General features: G+C 43.5%; 1 protein-coding gene and 1 long non-coding RNA gene across 4 annotated transcripts in view; one reads left to right on the forward strand and one right to left on the reverse strand.

Annotated features, from left to right (window-relative positions):
* Positions 1-21,098, reverse strand: part of LOC308573601 — a 169,985-nt gene that overhangs the window by 144,093 nt on the left and 4,794 nt on the right. The gene's annotated exons all lie outside the window — the stretch shown is intronic.
* Positions 1-21,098, forward strand: part of USP3 (ubiquitin specific peptidase 3) — a 42,017-nt gene that overhangs the window by 17,938 nt on the left and 2,981 nt on the right. For 2 of the 3 annotated variants that reach the window (XM_081170613.1, XM_081170615.1), the window contains exons 4-14: positions 3,677-3,760; positions 4,628-4,709; positions 6,225-6,307; positions 6,772-6,885; positions 11,512-11,625; positions 16,517-16,663; positions 18,067-18,173; positions 18,263-18,340; positions 18,491-18,609; positions 19,600-19,713; positions 19,826-19,893. In XM_081170613.1, the coding sequence (XP_081026739.1) occupies positions 3,677-3,760; positions 4,628-4,709; positions 6,225-6,307; positions 6,772-6,885; positions 11,512-11,625; positions 16,517-16,663; positions 18,067-18,173; positions 18,263-18,340; positions 18,491-18,609; positions 19,600-19,713; positions 19,826-19,893 (1,110 nt within the window). The remainder of the gene's footprint in view (positions 1-3,676; positions 3,761-4,627; positions 4,710-6,224; positions 6,308-6,771; positions 6,886-11,511; positions 11,626-16,516; positions 16,664-18,066; positions 18,174-18,262; positions 18,341-18,490; positions 18,610-19,599; positions 19,714-19,825; positions 19,894-21,098) is intronic. The other variant, XM_081170614.1, reaches the window with a different exon arrangement.

Consider the following 21,098-nt stretch of genomic DNA (forward strand, 5'->3'; position numbering starts at 1 on the left):
GCTCATTATGCATTCCAGCCTAACTTTTGGTCCTAAACAAATTGGTGTGTGGAGGTGTTGAAACTAATCCTTATTGCCAGGGTGGTGGCGGCCAGTAAGATGAGCATTTCAGTAATGTTTCTTTGTTTTTAGAATTCCACATAGGTCTTTAAAGGGGATTTTGAACCTTGTATTTAGTAGCTGATTTGTCGTACTTTCATCTGCTCTTGTTTGATTTGCAGTCATTTCTTGACTTTTTCAAGGGCTTCCAACACACAGTGCAATTGTGGTTGTTCCCCTTTCCAGCAGAAACAGTGTGCAGAGGTGTTGAGCCCTTCCTAAATTTAACCACTCTTTCTGCTGTGAAACTAAGGCTATGTACTTGGTAGTGTTATAATCACAGAAAAGCCAGCAGTGTAAGCAGAAACAAAAGCAGAATTGCAGTTAGCAGGTTAGTCATAGCTGCACTGTACCAAAACTCAATATATAACAGGAATATAGATCGTGGATGTAGTATTATTTCTAATCCCATTATCTCACTAAAATAGTTAATGCTTAGCTCCAATGTTGAGAAAATATTGTACAGAGATATGCAAAGTTTTGTACTTTAAATATGCAATCCATTAGAATTTGAGCTACAAAACAATTAACCTTTTTTAAAAGCAAAAGCAATAAAGTTTCTTGTGGTACCTTCAAGACTAGCAGATTTATTCTGACATAAGCTTCCATAGGCTAGAGTTACACCATCAGATTCTTATCCTGCCTTACAGAAATGTATACTCATGGTGGTGGTGGCCGGGGGTGGATGTGGAATTGGAAGCAAAGATACAGTGGTGCCTTGCAAGACGAAATTAATCCGTTCCGCGAGTCTCTTCGTCTTGCGGTTTTTTTGTCTTGCGAAGCACGGCTATTAGCGGCTATTAACGGCTTAGCGGCTTTAAGAAAAAGGAAACAAACTCGCAAGAAGTCGCAAGACGTTTCGTCTTGCGAAGCAAGCCCATAGGGAAATTCGTCTTGCGGAACGACTCAAAAAATGGAAAACTCTTTCGTCTTGCGTGTTTTTCGTCTTGCGAGGCATTCGTCTTGCGAGGTACCACTGTAACTGATTTCCACCTCCACCTCCGTCTACTATATGTGTAACTGAGGGTAACACTGAATGCATCTGATGCAACGGTTTTAATCCATGAAAGTTTATGCAGTAAAAATTTGTTAGTCTTTAAGGTACCATATAGCTGCCTGGCTGTTTTTGCTGCAAGAGATTAACATGACCTCCACTCTGGCTTTTATTATTATTTAAGGAATGGAAAACTGCAGAAGCAGAAGTAAATTTTTGTGGTCATATTAGATTGAATTTTGCAGATGACAAATGTTGTCAATTGATGCTTAATTCCACAAAACATGTAATCATGATTCATGCAGGTAGTGAGATCTCATAAGGGGCATTATAGGATAAGGATTGATATAAGCTAATACTGCAGGGAAGGAACAAGCAGAAAGTGATATCAGATACTGGAACGTTTCCTTGAATTTGTGTTGAGAACCTTTTCCGTTTTAAAAATATACCTATTATATTTTTAAAAAATTGTTCCTGACCCACAAGTGCTTGATGCCTCCCTTTTTATAATGAAAAAGTCTCTTAAATGACTGAAGTACTCTGTTGTAAAGAAATCAGTTGAAGTGGCAGCATACTGAGCAGCACATGCCATTGTGTTTAGTACTACCAACTCTGGGTGTCGCCTGTAGGGCAGGCCTGCTGCATGGTGCTGAGAGTCAGTACTGATTGTTCATGACTGCGTCTCTTGCTTAGGAATGTGACAGATACAGAGGTTTTTTTGCACTCTTGAGCAAAAGTGTAGGAGTAGTCCAGGGGTGGGAAACATTTTCTGGCCAGGAGGGCCAGTTCTTTATCTCCCCTAATCCTGGTGGGCCAAAGTTGACAGGTGAGTGATGCTTCCCTTTGAAGCCCTGATTGTGAGAGTGCAGCTTCAAACATTTTCTTCTTCAAAAAGGCTGCTGCTTGTCCACTGTGAGAACAGAATGCTGGACTGGTGGGGACATTGGCCTATTCCAGAAGGCTTTTCTTATGTTCTTAAGTTATGTAAACCTGCAGCCAAGTGGCTCTATGAAGCAGTTTCCCCTCCTGTAAAGATCTCTCTAGTGATGCGTAAAGGTGGGGAGAGAGACAACTTCAGAAAGTAGTTTGGCAAGCCACTTTAAGACAGTCACTGCTGTCTGAGCAAATAGGAGCAGAAGAGCTGTCTTAAAGCCTTTGGAAAAGCCTCATTGAAGTAGCTCCTGCGGGCTGATAGGCAGGATTAAATCCTGCTGGTTTGGCTGCAGGATCTTGTTCCCTGCTGGAAACAGGATCAAACAGCGAGTGTTCGAAACTTCATTGTTCTAGGTGCATTTTGCAACAGGGAATTTAATTAGTGTGAGCAGTTTCTGAGCTCTGGGCGCAGTACTGTGCCTAAAATTTCAGATTAAAATTGCAGAGTAGAAGGAAAGGAGGACCTTTTTCTGCCTCCCCACTTCCAGCTACTTTCTGAAGACTGGAGAAGAGACCCTCTTAAGTATATTAGGGGGTGGGTGGGCAGGGGAAGGAATAGACCATTTGAAAAATGAACATAATATTTTAGTTGCAGTTCGTTCATTTTCAACTTCGTATTCTTGTTATTTAAAAAGTGTGCCTAGACATTCCATTGTTGCGCCCATAACATAGGCTTAAGGTGCTGTTTAGCTCCTAGCTTTCATATCTCAGTTTCTAACACTGCACACAGCCAGTGTAGGATTAAACCCTATCCTCTCTCTCATCCACTGACATTATCAGTGATGTCCTCTGATAGGCAGGGTGGTGTGGTTTGAGGAAAATGTCATTGAGGACCAAATTGGATCCACCCTTGGAGCAGTCACTTTTAGTTAAGAGGAAATACATACTTTGAACTTGTATTGATCTTCTTAATACAGTCGTACCTCTGGATGCGAACGGGATCCGTTCCGGAGCCTTGTTCGCACCCTGAAGCGAACGCAACTCGTGTCTGTGCATGCGCGGGTCACGATTCACCACTTTCGCGCATGAGTGTGACGTCATTTTGAGTGTCTGCATGTGTGAGCGGTGAAACCCGGAAGTAACGCACTCCGTTACTTCCAGGTCACCACAGAATGCAACCCGAAAATGCTCAACCCGAAGCTGCTTCAACCCGAGGTATGACTGTAACAAATTCTGGTAGTGAGTGTTGAAAGTATTGGCATGCTTGAGGGAGCTTCCCCCCCAAAGAAACCCCCAAATCTAAGGGGAAACCCCCACAACAATCCCTAAATAGCCTAGTCATATGGCAAACAGGGATGGGGAATGGAAGAGTGCCTTCTTGATCTCCATGCAGCTTATTGTATCATGGAAGTGGGCACAGCTGGCTGATAGGAACCGTGAATAGGAAAACTGCTTCTGCTATGCGGGTGAGGCTACATCTCCCCCCTCCCCTGTAGGCCCCACTTGCTTGCTTCCTTTTTCAATGCAGTCTGCTTAGATCATAAGGGCAAGACCTCTGTACCTCTTCATCTGAAAGGAGGTGGTGAATACAGTTTTCATTTTAGTTCTCTTTTTCTGTTCAAGAAACCCATATTTGCTCAACATAAGTCTCATGGTGGTATGGCTGTGCTAAAGTCTGTCCATTTGCTGATTAATGTGTTCTTACTGCAGTTATCGCTGTGATGACTTCGTAGTCAATGATACCAAGCTTGGCCTGGTACAGAAAGTCCGAGAGCACCTCCAAAATTTGGAAAAGTAAGCTATATACTTATATGTGTCTTTCTGAAAGTGGATGTTGCTCGTTTAGCATTGTGATGCCATTCCTTATTAGTAGTTTGTCCTTCGTATGTGAAAGGACAGCATGGGTGCATGCTGAAAATCTAGAGGCACGCTAATTGACATGGAACAAAATCCACTAGGAAATTCTCCTGTGTAGGCTTCACTGTAATAAATAGGAGCTGTGCAAGAGCACACTGTGGTTTTGTATAGTTGCTGTTTATTTCTGTGAGACTTGCATAGCAGAACTTCCTGGTGTACTGTATCCATACGTGGGTTGGCCCTCCCCTGTGCTGCATTAGTGATGCCAAACACCTGTCACCACAATGGGCTTAAACTGCAAAAGCCTGCTGCTGGCCTGGAGTCCATTGATGGAAGTCTGTTGGTTCCAGATGTAGCATACTTTCAGTTCTCTACTTTGGCAAGCTTAAGTTTCATGTTTAGAACAATGCTTGTATGAGCAGAGATGGACTCTTGTGGGGATACTCTACCAAGTAGCCTTTGATCAAGAAAGTGGAGTTCGTTATTTTAGATCATAAATTTTAGTTCTAATTAGGGCATGCTCAAGGGTGTCTGCTGTAGCGTAACCTAATCAGATTAATTTGGGTATTTTATAATTGCATGCTATTGAAAATAGAATAGATTTGAGTGTGTGCTCTGAAATTATTTTAAGATGACTATTTTGTATTATAACTTCTATAACCAACGATCAGTCTCACTGTTGTATGTAAAGGAATCATTGCAAATGTGACTATGCAGTTGTCAAGACATTGTGGCCAAGATTATCTTTGGTATGTTTTCTTTAGATTTCTTAATATGTCTTAACCAATTTATTCATTACTACAGTTCAGCTTTTGCGGCAGACCGACAGAGGAAAAGAAAACTTCTGGAAGACTCTTCCCTAAACAGCAAATTGTTAAAAATAAATGTAGGTACAACATAATTTTGGAGCAGATTTCATTAATCAGTGGAGCTCATTTAGTAAATGTCTTGGGCTGTTAGCATACCTTTCTAATATACTCTTGCCTGCTGGTTCTTGAGTGACACTCCAGTGTTGGTGGTGCACACACAATTGTGTATTGAAATAGGCTCATTACCTTACTGTATCTAGTTTTAAATACCAAAGCCTCCAAAGAGGTCACTATTCTGACTGCCCAAAATATTTTTAATTTGAAGCAAGTCTTATTCTTTAGGGTACCTGATCTTGAGCTACCATTCTGTTCTGGGCATGTGGAGACAAGGATGACAATCTTTTTTCTATCAAAGGTCATTGACTCACCAGGTGGCCAGTCGATTAACAGAGACGCCAGTTGATTTTTTTCTTGTGAATTAACAACCTGTGGGCGTCTTTTTAAAAGTCTCCCTCCCTCCCAACTCCAAGATTTCTTAATGCTGCAGGCTATAGTAGAACTGTGGCAGTCTTCATGTCTTTGCTGGTGCTCATACTTGCCCAAACAGGGCAGATGAAATCCTTCATGCACTGCCTCCTTCTTGCTAGTCACGGAGAAAAGAGGGAACAGCTTTCTTGTCCCAGCTGCTTGCAAAAGCAGTAGAAACACCAAGTGCATGTGATCCTGCTGATAAGGGGAAGGGAATGCAAGAACCATTACAGTATCTTCTCACTGCTGCTGTCGCTGCCGTGGCTTACTTGCTGGGCCTTGCACTTGCCTGTGCAATTGGGCACTGTGCCTCTGCCTGCTCAGGGAGGCTAGAGCAGGCTGTGGTGTCTGATAAGGCCTGGAGAGCCCTTTGGACTGGTTGCAACTTGGCTGCAAGTTTCCCAGACATGGCCTGGAGGAAAGCTGGGTTCAGCATATCTATTCACTCATTCATTCTAAAATTCTGCCCTGCATAATTTCCTAAAGGAACCCAAGCTAGCTAAGAGATCAAATGACAAGACAAATAGCAAATAAAATAATTACATGCTTTTAGCATAAAGCTCCCCCATGTGACCTTGAACAGCATATCCTGCTCTCAACCTAGCCTACGCTACATGCAGAATCGAAAATATTAATAAAGAATAAATACTATTTTGTTTGCAAAGTGGACCTAATAAGAGAAGTATTATTATTAATTTATTATATTATGTATTATCTTATTTATTTATTATCTGGGTCACTGGTGGTCTCAGCCCAGCCAGAATTAGGTGTGAAAATTTGGGTGCTTTGTTCCTCTGGTGGGCACACAGCTGTTCCACTTGTGCAATTTGTGACAGTCCTTTCACAAGCTGTGTTAAAGCTTTGTGGGTTTGGCTCAAATCTATCCTTCTGTGTGTTCTGAATTCTGTGTGGCATGCTCTCATTGGATGAGAGTATTTATATGTAATACTTTTAAAACTTGATGTAGGCATGTAGCCCTCTGTTTCAAAGAAAGCAGGTGGCTGGAAGATGATGTATAGCCTATTGTAAGATGACTTGTTTGCCTTGATGTCTCTGGTTCACAGGGAAGCACCACAGCCCTGTGTGCTACAGGCCTTCGGAATCTGGGTAACACATGTTTCATGAATGCGATTCTTCAGTCACTCAGGTACTCATTGCTTTATTTTTAAAAATCCCACTTCTGTAATTGGCTTCTAGGCTAAGTGTTATTGTGCACCCTGTGATGTATTGAGAGAGTAGGACATTTCACTGAGGCTAAAATATGTGCATCTGAAGGGTCTCTCTACACCCATAAGAGCAGGTTTGCATTCCCACCAGTGGCATATCTAAAACTGACAAACCCTGTAATATATTTGCAAATAAAACTTCCTGTGATGTTTGAAAAGAGGATCCGTTAGACTGACCTCTTACTGTGCAGTTTAATTTCAAGTGTGTTAACATGCAGGTATTTGAGAGGCAATTGTAGAATGTTCAAGTTACATCTGTGTGTGTGCTTTATAGCTGCCCTACAGCTATTCATTGCTGGGTTACAAAGAAAACAGTTAAATCCTTTGGTTTCTTTTTTGTCCCTCTTGGTACATATTTCTGGTTCACATCTCTTTCTTTCAACAGTAACATTCAGCAGTTCTGTTGCTACTTCAAAGAATTGCCGGCTGTGGAGCTTCGGAATGGGAAGACTGCAGGCCGGAGAACTTACCATACTCGAAGCCAAGGGGATAACAGCATGTAAGTCTAAACACAGCGTGTATACCTATATACATATATATACAAACAGCACACATAGTGTTTATCTGTATCCTTCCATAAAACTATAGAGTTGGAAGGGACCCCGGATCATCTAGCTCAACCACCCAGCACACAAGAATATGTGCTGGGGATCAAAATGGGGATCAAAACCTGCAGCCTTGGCATTAACAGCAGCACGCCCTAACTACTAAGCTATTTCCACCTGTAGCACATGAAGTGAGACGTATGTGGGTATCAGTAATACCCTGTGTATTGGCATAATAAGTACCATGCTCTAACCACTGAGCTATCCAGCCTGTAATGCTGGGGTGTGTGGTTGTTCCATATGGTTGTTCCATCTGCATCTTGCAAAGGATCCTAGAATTGTAGAATTGGAAGGGACCACAAGGGTCATCTGGTCTAATCCCCTGCTATGCAGGAAACAACTTTTTGCCCAATGTGGGACTTGAACCCACAACCCTGAGATTAAGAGTCTCATACGATGCTGACTGAGCTATCCAGCCACACGTGCTATCACCATCCGGGGATCCGCCACTGCTCCAAGTCCCAAGCCCCATGCAGGGAATAAATCAGCACACCTGGCTTTGGCCAGTGAGCTATGCTGACTAAAGGGAGCGCCTTCTATACCAGCGCATAAGCTCACGCAGGCCCTATTCCCGCTTAAAGGCAAACGTTTTAACTACACATGCATCCCATGTCTTAAAGGCCCCAGCATTTCTTAAAAGGCTCACGTGAACTTCACCTATAGACCCAATATACTAATAAATACATGCAAACCCCACTCATGCTGAGAATCAGGCGTTACCAACCATACGTGCATCCAGTGCCTTAAGAGTTCCATGAGATGCTGCTTCAAAATATGGCAGACAAAATGTAAACCCTGAAATTCCAAATCTGAGATCTACAGGCAGCCACACAGATGGAGCATTTTGAGAATCGGGCACAAGTGCTTCCACAACTAGGGCAGACCTACTGCTGGCATTACAGAAAGCACTAGTCATAATATGGTGCTGTACTTACCCCCCCCCCACCAAGATCCAGCAGTGTGGCCACATGCCCGCAAAATGGCGCCTGCCACGTGCGAGCAGCAAAGCTTGAGAGGGGCAACTCCAGCAATCGGGCCCGTTGCCTGGGCGCTCCTCCGAAAATGTGACCAACTGCGGGCTAAAGCGCTGGCGTGTCCCTGTGCACTTCCAACCCTTCCAAGGGTTAAAGGACTCCGGTGCTCCGCCACACCTGGGAACTTCAGCTGACTCCAGTGCTTGGCTCGGATGAGCTGTGCCTTGCTGCCAGTGCTCCTCTGCACTTGGGGGTCTCCTCTGACTCCAGTGCTTTTACCCAATTGTCCCACGACGCTCCTCTCGCTGTGTCTTCTTAGTCTTCTTCCGATGACGCTCTGGGGACAACTGCACTGCTGGTATCAGTTCCGATCCCCTTTTCTACTTTTGGACTGCTCAGATGCAGTCCTCTCCTCCTCCCCTGCCCCCCAAGCCGCTGCAGACAGGGCAAATTTGAATTTGGCGGAAACCCAGCAAGTACTGTGGTGACCAAGGGGTGGAGTGGCGTGGCTTTGGGAGGATGGCGGGGCCATGCGCCAGGCCCCAAACCTTGCCCACCTCCAGACCCAGTGAGCAGTCTATATCCTCATCAGTTATTTATACTCTTGGTTGTTGTTGTTTTCTGTTGTATAGAATACAGTTCATGGTGTTGCTGCCCTGTGAAATTGGCACTGTTAATTCTGCTACCTGCAGAATTACCTGCAGAATTACCCTTTGTGATCAAGTGCATGATTTCACTCAAGAGCCAAAAACTTGTATCAGCATCTAATTTGAATTTGGGACACATGACAAGCCATTTATGTGGAGTTTCAAAAAAGAACATAGAGATCTTCTAGATGGTGGACTTCTCAGAGAACATATGGGATTGGGTGGCTAGTTAAATATAGGGAAAAAACACATAACGGAGCAAGGGGGAGCAACAGAGGTGCCAACTTGTGAGGGAGATGGTGGGCCAAGGTTGTGTGTGGGATCAATTCATGATGCTGGAGGAGGTAGGAATGCGGCGGCAGCACGGCATCAATGGCTGCTGACTCCTCCTTCTGCCACCACTGTCTCGGAGCTGCTTCTCCTCTCCTTCCCCTCTGTGGCAGCAGGAGGAGAAGGAGCTGGCCACTGAAGGTACGCTGTGCTTGGCCTTGATTTTTCAGAACATTGGGAGGCACCCCAAAAAAATATTGGGGTGTCCAAAAGGATTGGGTCCTCAGGAGTTGGCACCCTTGGAGAGGAAGATGGTTCACTGTGTATTCTTGGCACTGGAAATTCAACCCAAACCAGCAAAAAGAGAACCCTTCTCATGCAGATTAATCTAGCTGTGGTGGAAAGATTTAAGGGCAAATTACAAGAAGAACGGTACGCTGCTTCTATCTGGGATGGTCATCCTCTTCCACTGGGTGTGCAGTTTCGGGAGGGACGCACATGGAGTGGTGAGGGACACCTGCCTAGCCAACCAGTATAACCAAGTCAACCCTGGCAATCAATGGGGTGACAGATGTCTTAGCCAGATCACCCTCACATCCGATATAAATGGACCCTTGAGCACCATGAACTAGAGCAAACCTGTGTTTTCAAATATAGTGGAGTCTTTTTCAGTGAAACAGTGACTTGGAGGTGGCACACCAAGGTGATGAAAATCAGAACGTAGAGAGTGACCAGGGCTCTGAAGAAGTTTTACTTCATAAAGGGCAGGAAACAGTTTGATCCCACGCTGAAAGTATTTGGCAGTAAAGTGATCCCTCAAATGCTTTATGGAGTCAAAAACGGGTGAGGGTGAGAGTGCTATTAAGGGGTTAGAAACGGTACAAAACCAATTTCTCAAGAGATTATTTTCCCTGCTCAAGGGAACAGCAGTTGCACTCTTATGTACAGAAGCTGGATGGACAACGTTAAGTGCAAGAGCGGACTGTACCAGATTTAATTACCTGAAAAAACTCCTCCATGCCATGCGAGCGCTTGCCAGCCTTGTACTATGTGGAATTGGAGAACAGCCAATGGTGGAAATCTAACAACCAATGTAACTTGAATTCTTATTATTTCCATGAGCTAGAGGAGATTATATCCACAGACAAACGTCAATTAAGGGATTGGTGTCATTGGACAGAATCACTACGCAATCTGCAAGTGATCGAATCCTCTAAATGTTCTCCCTGGTTCCCCCTTCTAAAAACAGTCCCTTTTAGAGCCAGTCCCCTGCTGAATCTCCGGCCAGCCTCACTAAGAATCACTTTTATCGAGCTGCATTTTCAAGCTATGCCTTTCGCCCTCTTGGATGGACAATACCACAGGGTATACTGTACAAAGACAGACTCTATATGTGGGCAACTGCAGGTGGACAACATCTTGCACTATTTACTATATTGCCCGCTATACACTGGTCCTAGGAGGCGATTTCTCACCCAGCCACCTGTACAAGAAAGCTGTCTCTCCCTTCTACAGCTTCTTAGTGATGCAAACACTTCAGTGGCTTGCAAAGTTGCCCTTTTTGCTCTGGTGGCCAAAAAGAGCAGAAAGAAGACCCTGGACAATATAGCATTGAACTGTAAGGGTGACAGAGAGATCTAAACAGAGACTATTATTTGTGGTGAAGCATCCTTTTATTTGTGTATTTATTTTTGATTCAGATTTGTTATGGCCAATGGCTAGAACAATAAAGTTATTTGGATTGGATTACAAGAAGAAATTCCTGTAATCCACAGCTATCATGAATGGTTTTAGAGGAGTCTAATAATCTCTGTGGGGTTAGGAATGTCTTCCCACAGTGCCAGGAAATGTGAGCTGCTGCCCTCACCACTGAGGAGCAGAAAGTGGTGTCTATAGATGTGCTCTCTCTCTCTCTTGCCACCTGATTGAAAATTCCCCGTTCTACCCAGTAACCTGAGATGGTCAGGAAAGCCCTACATTCAGCTAAACATGATACAGCCTGGTTTGTTAGCTAACTTTCTCTCCAGAAGAGATTCGAGCCCTGAAAAGCCTCAGGCAAATCACATTCGTAGTCTCAATTTTCCATCTGTGAATTGAGAATAACACTACTTTGTTTGTAGGTCATGAATTAAAATTCGGCTGGCATGCATGTTTTTAGTATGGGAAGGTGAAAATTTATAAAAGTTTTATGAACCATATTCTTAGGAAGAATCTGTATAGAGTTTGGGAGAAATATAAAAATCTGCTGGAAAGGAAAACACTTATGGCCATCTCCTATCGAGTCTATTAAAATTAGGAGAATTAATATGGATAGACAGTGCACACTTTACAGGGGGGGGGGGAATGACCTAATCAATAGAAAATGTAAGGAGCTATGTTACAGATTGATTACAATACCATCAGGTATTTTTTAACCCATTTAAAACATTTTTATTAAAGATTTCTTGGTTTACAAAAGTATGTGCAATGTCTCTTTTTTCAAGTTACCTTTTCTACAGATCAGTTTCATTTGTTGAGACATTAGTGTTACATTAGGAAGAAAAGGGGAAAGGTGGAGGGGGCCATGGTGAGCGGGGGTGGGGTTGAGTGGCAATGCTTCTATTAAAAACTTTTCAATTTTCTTCCACAGTTCATTGGTAGAAGAGTTTCGGAAGACTCTGTGTGCTTTGTGGCAAGGGAGTCAAACAGCGTTCAGCCCTGAATCATTGTTTTATGTTGTTTGGAAAATCATGCCAAACTTTAGGTAAGTCCTATAAGAAAAGGAGGAATGCTGTTAGCAACTCAGTGACTCTCCAGAACGATGGCATTTTGTTGTCCCTGAATGCAATGTTGCCTTGCTCTTGAGAGCTTCTAGCTCTGTAGGAATGATGCCCACCGTGTGCCAGTAGGTTCTTATTCTTCCAGTATACAGAGGAAGCAGTGTTAGTGGTTTTTGAGTGTTTTTGTTGTATTTGAGGTCTAGCAGGGCTAAGTCATGCCAAGTTCTTAGTCTGTGCAACATGGCTTAAGTACCTGACAGAACCCAAACCTTTGCTTTTGGCAAGGACTGTGCTTAAAAATGTACAGCTCTAGCAGGTTCAAGCAAACATACTGGGCAAAACTTCCTTGATTCTCTCAATATTGAGTTCGTTTCTGTCATTTTAGTTATAAATAAGTGCTGCAAAGAGAATAAATCTGTGTGCAATAGGCATTTTGCACCCAGGCTGTCAAAAAGAACAGTTCACACAAGTAAATCCAAGTGTCATTCCTCTCCAAGGTCTCCCTGTCCTGGCCCCTGAACCTCTTTCAAAGGAGCACTGAACCCTATTAGGATTAATTGTGCAGAAGGTAAGTTGCTCCATATTTTCAGGTAGTAAAGATGTTCTGTTGATGTATTAATGCCTCTAGCAGTGCTGAAAAGATGCTCTGAATGCACACCCAGAGCCTGTGAAGTGAGAAACCCAGGCCATTCCTTTCCCTCTTCCAGTAACTGTGTGTCTATCCCTGGCTGATGAGAATCAAGGAAGTTTAGCACCAGTAGTTTCAGGCAATGGGCAAAAGTCATAATCGTGCTTCCTACAATACTTTTGGCCAGTTATCCTCCTCAACAGTTGTTTGAAGTCAAAGTAAGAGCTCTGCTCCCTAAGTTGGCTCCAGCAGATTTTCAGCACTGTGGGTTTGTTTGCTTTTAACAGAAAGGGATGTTAATGATAATAAATATATTATGGCACTCGAATGCATTTCATCAGATGGAGGAAATGTTATCCTTGGTTGGCATTGCAGGTATATGTATACCTAAGGGAATCAGAGAGTGAAAAAAGTAGACAGTGAGATCAGAGGGAAAAGAATTTGAAAAAATACATGGACAATTACATAAAGTTTAAATGTGTGAAAAATAACCAATATTCATAAAGCATTTTGGCATTGCTAAGCTAATATAATATGGGGGGGGGGGGACACCCTGCCATAGTCTGTCTTTTTTGCATCTTGTTTCCCTCCGGTCTCTTGTTTGTTTCTTTTTGCACTCATCGCCAACTGAGACTATGACTTCACGCATCTGAGGAGCTGGACTCTCGCGTCTGTTACATCTTTAAGGCGCCATGAGACTTCATTTTTGCTCTGATAGACTAACATAGCTCCCCCTTTCTAAAAGAGTGTTGCTGTTGCTCCAGCCCTAGGCTGATTCAAGCATGTGACTGCACTGAAGAGTCTTGTTTCTGAAGCAATCTCAGAGAAGGGCTCTGCTTGTATAGTGATGGATCTACAATTCTGTCTCTTCCTCCCGCCCCCAACAGTATTCTTAACATGTGCAAGTCATCATTAGATGCTCTGTGCTTGAACCCACCTTGAGTTAGGCTGAGAGAAAGGCTGTTTCTTTCTTGGAGACTTTACAAATATTTCCCTGTTGAGAAAATATGAACAATATGGACCAAACCTTTCCGGGTGGCTTTGTTTGGTATACTCATTTGAGAAAGTGTATGCTTGGAAGGCTTTTCGTGAGCAGTTAATAATAATAATAATAATAATAATAATAATAATAATAATAATAATAATAATAATTTATTATTTATACCCCGCCCATCTGGCTGGGCCTCCCCGGCCACTCTGGGCGGCTTCCATAAAAACCAAAAATACAATAAAATATCACCCGTTAAAAACTTCCCTGAACAGGGCTGCCTTAAGATGTCTCCTGAATGTCAGGTAGTTGTTTATCGCTTTGACATCTGCTGGAAGGGCGTTCCACAGGGCGGGCGCCACTACCGAGAAGGCCCTCTGCCTGGTTCCCTGTAGCTTTGCTTCTCGCAATGAGGGAACCGCCAGAAGGCCCTCGGCGCTGGACCTCAGCGTCCGGGCAGAATGATGGGGGTGGAGACGCTCCTTCAGGTATACTGGACCGAGGCCGTTTAGGGCTTTAAAGGTCAGCACCAACACTTTGAATTGTGCTCGGAAACGTACTGGGAGCCAATGCAGGTCTTTCAAGACCGGTGTTATATGGTCTCGGCGGCCGCTCCCAGTCACCAGTCTAGCTGCCGCATTCTGGATTAGTTGTAGTTTCCGAGTCACCTTCAAAGGTAGCCCCACGTAGAGTGCATTGCAGTAGTCCAAGCGGGAGATAACCAGAGCATGCACCACTCTGGCGAGACAGTCCGCAGGCAGATAGGGTCTCAGCCTACGTACCAGATGGAGCTGGTAAACAGCTGCCCTGGACACAGATTTGACCTGTGCCTCCATGGACAGCTGTGAGTCCAAAATGACTCCCAGGCTGCGCACCTGGTCCTTCAGGGGCACAGTTACCCCACTCAGGACCAGGGAATCCTCCACACCTGCCCGCCTCCTGTCCCCCAAAAACAGTACTTCTGTCTTGTCAGGATTCAACCTCAATCTGTTAGCCGCCATCCATCCTCCAACCGCCTCCAGACACTCACACAGGACCTTCACCGCCTTCACTGGTTCTGATTTAAAAGAGAGGTAGAGCTGGGTATCATCCGCATACTGATGAACACCCAGCCCAAACCTCCTGATGATCTCTCCCAGCGGCCGCATGTAGATGTTGAAAAGCATGGGGGAGAGGACAGAACCCTGAGGCACCCCACAAGTGAGAGCCCAGGGGTCAGTTTTAAGTTTGTTTCCCATTTTTCAAACTGTGGGTGGATCCAGCTCGGGCCCAGGTTTCACTGTCCTCTAGCCTCGCTTCCCAGTCTGAAAAAAAGAACTCGGAGGAAAACTATAAAATCCTTAGTGAGATTGTCTTGATTAGGAATGTTATCGATTCCAGATAATTTTGTGTACTTAATAGCACATATAATACCTTCTTTGCCAAGAAATATAATTGTATAAAATCCTGTAGTGGACTGTAAACACTGACATTGCTTAGAAGCTTTGGTTTTGTACAAATTTCAGGCGAATCTGGTGTGCCATTTGTTTGTTTAACCAATTTATAGACTGCCTAATATATATATTTAAAAGCTTCTAAGTAGTTTTACAAAGTAGAAGTTATAAAATCAAAAGACTACAGCAGAAAGTAAAACGAAATACATGCCGTCAATAAAAATCCAGTCAAAACCCTGAAATAAAATGCTGAGCAATGCTGTCTAAAAATGTAATTATATATTTGCTGTGATTAGAAAGCTAAACGGTAATTTTTTTGTTTTCTCTATTGGTTTCTTACTTGTATCCCTGGGTAAATTTAAAAATGGATTCATATTGTGCACCAGGAAATGACCCATCTAGACAATGAGAGGCTTCTCTACACATTTTTATCAACACATTTATTTTATTTTCCATTCCTTCTCCTACCTAGGTTTCAGTGTCTTTTTCTCCTTCCCCCAAGTCAGTCCTCATTTTGCTGTTCTGTTTTTTGTTCTGTTTTGTTTTTTGGTACTTTGCCAACTTTGGGGATACTCCAAAATGTACTGATACGTCCCTGTTTTGTGTCTGGTGGTGCTGTTTGACTCCATAAGTGCATTAATTTTCGCACTGAATGCTGGGAATGGGACACACAATAAGTAGCAAGCATTCTCTGGAATTGGGTGGATGCACTGGATACTGTGCTGAAAGCATAACCCCAGTTTTGCTGCATGATTACAGCAGCAGCCATGAACTGGCATCCAGTTGTAGTTAGAGCACACAAGAGGCAAGAGAGCAGTAAGGATATTACTATTATGGGCAGGTAGATGCCACAGCAAATGTCCACATACAAGGGATGTACACCATTCAGTTGATTATTTTTTGTTTTGTTTTCCTATATCTCAGTCGGGCAACCCACAGGCCCCATAGCACACCCACTGAACCGCTCTCCCTATTTCTTCCTGTCAGTCCTTTTTCGGCTCATGCTGGTTATGGGCGCTACAGAGCTGGCTGCCATGTTTTCTTATATTAATGTGCATGGGCACAGGGGTGTAGGAAGGGGAGCAGGGGGCGGTCTGCCCCGGGTGCCATCTCTGAGGGAGGTGACAAAAAGGCACCCTGCATGGGCACACTTGTCAGCCTGGGCACTTTCATGAAGAAACATTGCTGCTGGTCCTGGAGAAGCAGGCAGGAGATCCATGAATAGGTGGATTCCTAAAGTGGCAGCTGTTGCGATAGGGCGCTGGTGGTAGCCAGAAATCATTCCCCAACTTCCGTGTGTGCTTGGTTTACTTTTGAAATAAAATATGTTCCCATGTGTTAGGGCTACAGTACAATATAAGTTCATATTGCAGAACATTTGCAATGCCTGCAGTGTGTTCATTTTAGAGTTGTTTTCACAGGGTTTTTAAAATATATAAATGTCCCATCCTCTGTCTTGAAAATAAACCATTTAGATAAAGTAAATTGCACTACAAGTACAAAACTCCCACCGCCTTCACAACCTTACCACATTGGCATATTTCAAAATGTGTTTCGCATTGCTGGATTTTCTTTCAGCTCCGAATAAGTTTTGCATTTGAGCTATTGTAGGGAAGCTTGTTGGCCTTTTGTTTGGTTGTAGAACTACAGGGCCATATATCTGTGTGTCACAGTGGCAAGAATGATCGCTCTGAGCCTTTTTTTATTATAAAGTGATACATCCAATGTAATTGAAATTTCCTGATTTGTAAGCCATGCCATGTAATGTGAATTATGTACCAATGTAAGTAAGCAGTCTGTATATTCATTGATGTCTTTGTGTTAAGGGGCTACCAGCAGCAAGATGCCCATGAATTCATGCGTTACCTTTTGGACCATCTGCACTTGGAACTCCAAGGAGGCTTCAATGGTGTTTCCCGCTCAGTCATCTTGCAAGAGAATTCGGGTCTTTCTGGTGGCAGTAGATGCTGCATGTAAGAAGAGAGGTTTTTAATCTGGTTTCCTCAAACCATAAGATCTGAAGTGTAGGGCAGAAAATGCAAATTATGTAGTTTCTAGACAACAAAGATTGGGAGTGGCCTTTGGCAGAAGTTTGTCAGAAAAATGCTCACACGGGTTAGGAGCCAGCATGTTAGCAGCTGCTTTGGCTTGCAGCCTCTGATCATGCTGAAGGCAGACTCCTGGGAGCTGACAAGTTATCTTCAGTGGATAATTATTTCCCACCACAGCTGATGCCTCCTACCAACCTAGCAGTTCAAAAGCACGTCAAAGTGCAAGTAGATAAATAGGTACCGCTCCAGTGGGAAGGTAAACGGCGTTTCCATGCGCTGCTCTGGTTCGCCAGAAGCGGCTTAGTCATGCTGGCCACATGACCTGGAAGCTGTATGCCGGCTCCCTCTGCCAATAAAGCGAGATGAGTGCCGCAACCCCAGAGTCGGCCATGACTGGACCTAATGGTCAGGGGTCCCTTTACCTTTTACAGCTGGTGCACTTTATTGGTGGGGCAAGCAGAAATTCCTGGAGAGTAGCCCGGCATCCCAACTCCCTCCCCCCCCCCATAACCATGTGGCATTTTTCTGCGTCATGTCCAGTTCCCTCACATTGCCCTTTGTATGCCAGGAGGTGAGGTGACACATGGGGAGTATGTCCCTTGGAAACATGGACCTCTTGTGCCAAGTAGATGAAGTGGGAGAGTGGCCAGTTAAATGGAAGCTTCCATGCCTCAGCAGTGTGTCTGCCTTTGAGGGATAGTTGAAGGGAAGTATAAAGGTTGAGCTTTAGGGTTCAGCCTTTTGAAAGTATAGGACATGGGTGCAGTACCCCTCTCCAGCCCTCTCCTGATCCTAGAGGTAGAACAGCGCCATCATCAATAACTAGTTCCCATTGGCAGCCTTATGTCCTTCCACAAATTTCTTTAATCATCCTTTAAATTCATCCAAGTTGGTAGCCATCACCACATGTTCCTGGAGTTAATTCCATAGCATAACTATGCATTCTGTATGTGGAAAAAGTACTTTTCTTTTTTCTGTCCTGAATCTCCCAGCATTCAACTTCATCGGGTGTTCCTGGGTTCTGCTGTTATGAGAGAGGGAGAAAAATGTTTTTGTACAGTATACTCCTTCTCAACCACAACTGGTGCTTCTTCATTTATTTATCTGGGGATACTTTTTGCCACTTGGACAGAGCATAACATTTATGTTGTATTTGGGGCAATATTAGTAGCTCCATTTCTGAATGTAAGCACCTCTCCATATCTGTTCTAAGAAACTTAGATGACCTAAAGGATGTTTTCAGCATGGCTAGGGGCTCTTGGTGCTAGTTGAATGTGACCAGCTGTGCAGTGCTGACCCTTTTCTCCTTGTAATGTTATCTTCAGAAATGGCACGTCTACTGTTGTCACAGCCATCTTTGGAGGCATTCTGCAGAATGAAGTCAACTGCTTGATATGTGGGACTGAATCCAGAAAGTTTGATCCATTCCTAGGTAAATCAAGCATCTTGAAAAGTTTTATGAGCAGATGTTATGTTTTTGACATTAGAAACTAATTTTGAAATTGCCTGTGTCTTCTTTAGACCTTTCGCTAGATATTCCAAGTCACTTCCGAAATAAACGTAAGAACCAAGAAAATGGACCAATGTGTACATTACCAGGTAGGTGGTGGTGTTTTTTTAAACCCTTGCCATCTGCATATATCAATTGCCTTTTTTGCCTCTTTCATCAGTATTTTTATTTAGATCATTAGAGGGATGGGTCAAAAAGCAGAGGAAATGACTTTAATCATGTCAATTCAATTGTTCTAGATTGTCTTCGCAGTTTTACAGACCTGGAAGAACTTGATGAAACAGAGCTCTATATGTGCCACAAATGTAAAAAGAAGCAAAAGTCCACCAAGAAATTTTGGATTCAGAAACTACCAAAGGTGAGATCTAGGAGTTGAAATTTGTAAAAGATTATGGATCTCAGCCTTCTGCAAACTGGTGCCTCCCATATAATTTGGACTACAGCTCCCTATTTGCCTCAGCCAGCACAGCTGGGTTTAGAGATGAGCAGAAACGACTTACCTGATAATAAGCAACACTCAAGATAGAACAGACTCAGACAAGAGGAATTATTTAAAAATTAGGATTCAAGGCACTGGAGTTTTAAAGGAAGGGTCTTAGTGAGAGAGTGATTTTGATTGGCATAAGGAGATATTCATATCACAAGCGAACCCCCCCCCCAAAAAAAACACAAAAACCAGCCACCACTCTTCCAGTGTTACTGCTGCTAAGAGAATGAACTAGCAGAGGGAAATGGAAAACAGTGGCACAGGTCTGTCATATTACTTTATCATCCTTCCTATATGATTGAAGACATTCCTTCTAAAGTCATTCTTTGGTTGGAAGTTAGAGCTGTCAGTCACAAAATGAACTTCTCTTTCATGCCTGGCCTTTTCTATTATGGAGAGCTTGTAGAGAAAAGTTTAAACTTGTTGCCTGTTCCTTGGAAGAAGCGTCAGAGATTCTGATTTGCGTCAGAGAAGGGCCAAATCTTTTGAAAACAAACCACTTTGAAAGTGCACGCTTTGACCAAAGTGAATGCACACCCCAAACCTGAAGTGGGATGTTGCTTCAGTGTTCATTCTGCGGTAAAATAGCTTGTATCTCAGAGCTGCAGTACTTTGTCGTTTTTGCTACTACATATGGGCCTTTTGGGGGGAGGAGGGGAAATGTTTTATTTCTGGAATTTTATCTTTAAGCAAACTTGGAAGTTTCTGCTAGTATCATGTGGATATAAATGTGACAGCTACTTTGCTATGACATGCTCTTGACATGCAGAGGAGGTGGCAGGTCTGTTGTTTTTAAAGTACTCCTCCATTAAGGAATTTGTGGCATGTCCTTCGGCTTATGTGCCATTTTTAATTCCGCAGGTGCTGTGCTTACATCTAAAACGCTTTCACTGGACAGCTTATCTGAGGAACAAAGTGGACACGTATGTTGAGTTTCCCCTGAGAGGCCTAGACATGAAATGTTACTTGCTAGAGGTACAGTGACTTGTCATGGGGAGCTGCTAGTCAGGGGCCCTGGAATGCTGCTGGGAAATTCTCAATTCCTCTTCTCTCTTGTCTCTCTTCCTTGTCCCCCTCCCAATTGCAGCCAGAAAACAGTGGTCCAGAAAGCTGTCTGTATGACCTTGCAGCTGTGGTGGTGCACCACGGTTCAGGGTGAGTATGATTGGACCCTGAAGGCTCTTTTGCCTTTCTGAGTTGATGATTGAAAGGCTTCTCTGCTGTAAAACCTGCATCACTCCATTGGGAACCAGGCATTAATTGAAAAAGAATGTATGGGAACGACTGGAAGTGATGACCAGAGAGGGAGCCTTGCTATGTCAACCTAATCTATGCAGAATGACCTTGTTAGCTTTGCTTATCTTTTTAATTCCCCTTTTGTTTAATAAATCAATAAAGAGATGCAACGCTTTGCCTGAAAATAATGTCTGTGGTTCTGATAGAAATTTTATACTTCACAATCTTATTTGAGTTACTTAAATGAAATGGAAATACATTTAATTCCTACATGAGAGGTAGCTGGTCACATTTGATTTTTTGTTTAAAAGTGCAGTCATCCAGATGAGAAGCAGCTTGTTGTCAGAGGAGCTGTTATTTTTTTCAAAAGGAGAGCTCTCATATCTAGAAGACAAATGCCTCTTGATCTAGATTGGAGTCAACATAAATTAACACACAAAAAGATAATTCAGAATTAGAACTATTTAAATGTGGGATCTTGGTTCTTTCCCAAAACCCTGAATGGATTACAATCCAGCTGGCTTCACATTATATGGTCTGACTGTAACTGACCAGGCTACACTCTCAAAAATGATGTAGGCTGATTAGTGGCTGGTCTGTTATAAGACTTGTGGGTTCCACTGTTCCACTTGCTATGTGGCCCTGGGCAAGTCCCATGACCCCAAAAGGGCTCCTGCTTGTAGCAACAGAAAAAGAAAATGCAGTGCTGAATAGCTTCTGGCAAAAACAGGGCCTGAGGTTCTTCCTGAATAAGCCAACAGCATCAACTCAATAAGTCATATTTATTTTCTCTATGACATGGGGAGGGGTAGCCACTCTTGCTTCATGCACCAGGCATTGTGGGGACCCTGGCTGGTTGATTATGGGTTAAACTGCTGGCAAATTTAAGGAGACGGGTCATTTTCCGCCTTGGCTAAGTAAATGCTGGGAATAGAAGTAGAGAAGTATTCCAGTCAAAAAGTAAGGCAGTGAAGACCAAACTAATGGATGCTGCCCCATCCCTTGAGCAGGTCAGGACTGAAGGGGTGCAGACTTTTCCCAGTGGATGCTTCAGACTTGCCTAAGCCCAGCCTTGAGAGTGAGCAGGAGCAGAGAACCTCTTCCACCAACAGGCTGCGTTTATC

Source organism: Podarcis bocagei, assembly GCF_964188305.1.
Source record: "Podarcis bocagei genome assembly, chromosome: 14".
In the NCBI taxonomy this organism is placed as follows: Eukaryota; Metazoa; Chordata; class Lepidosauria; order Squamata; family Lacertidae; genus Podarcis; species Podarcis bocagei.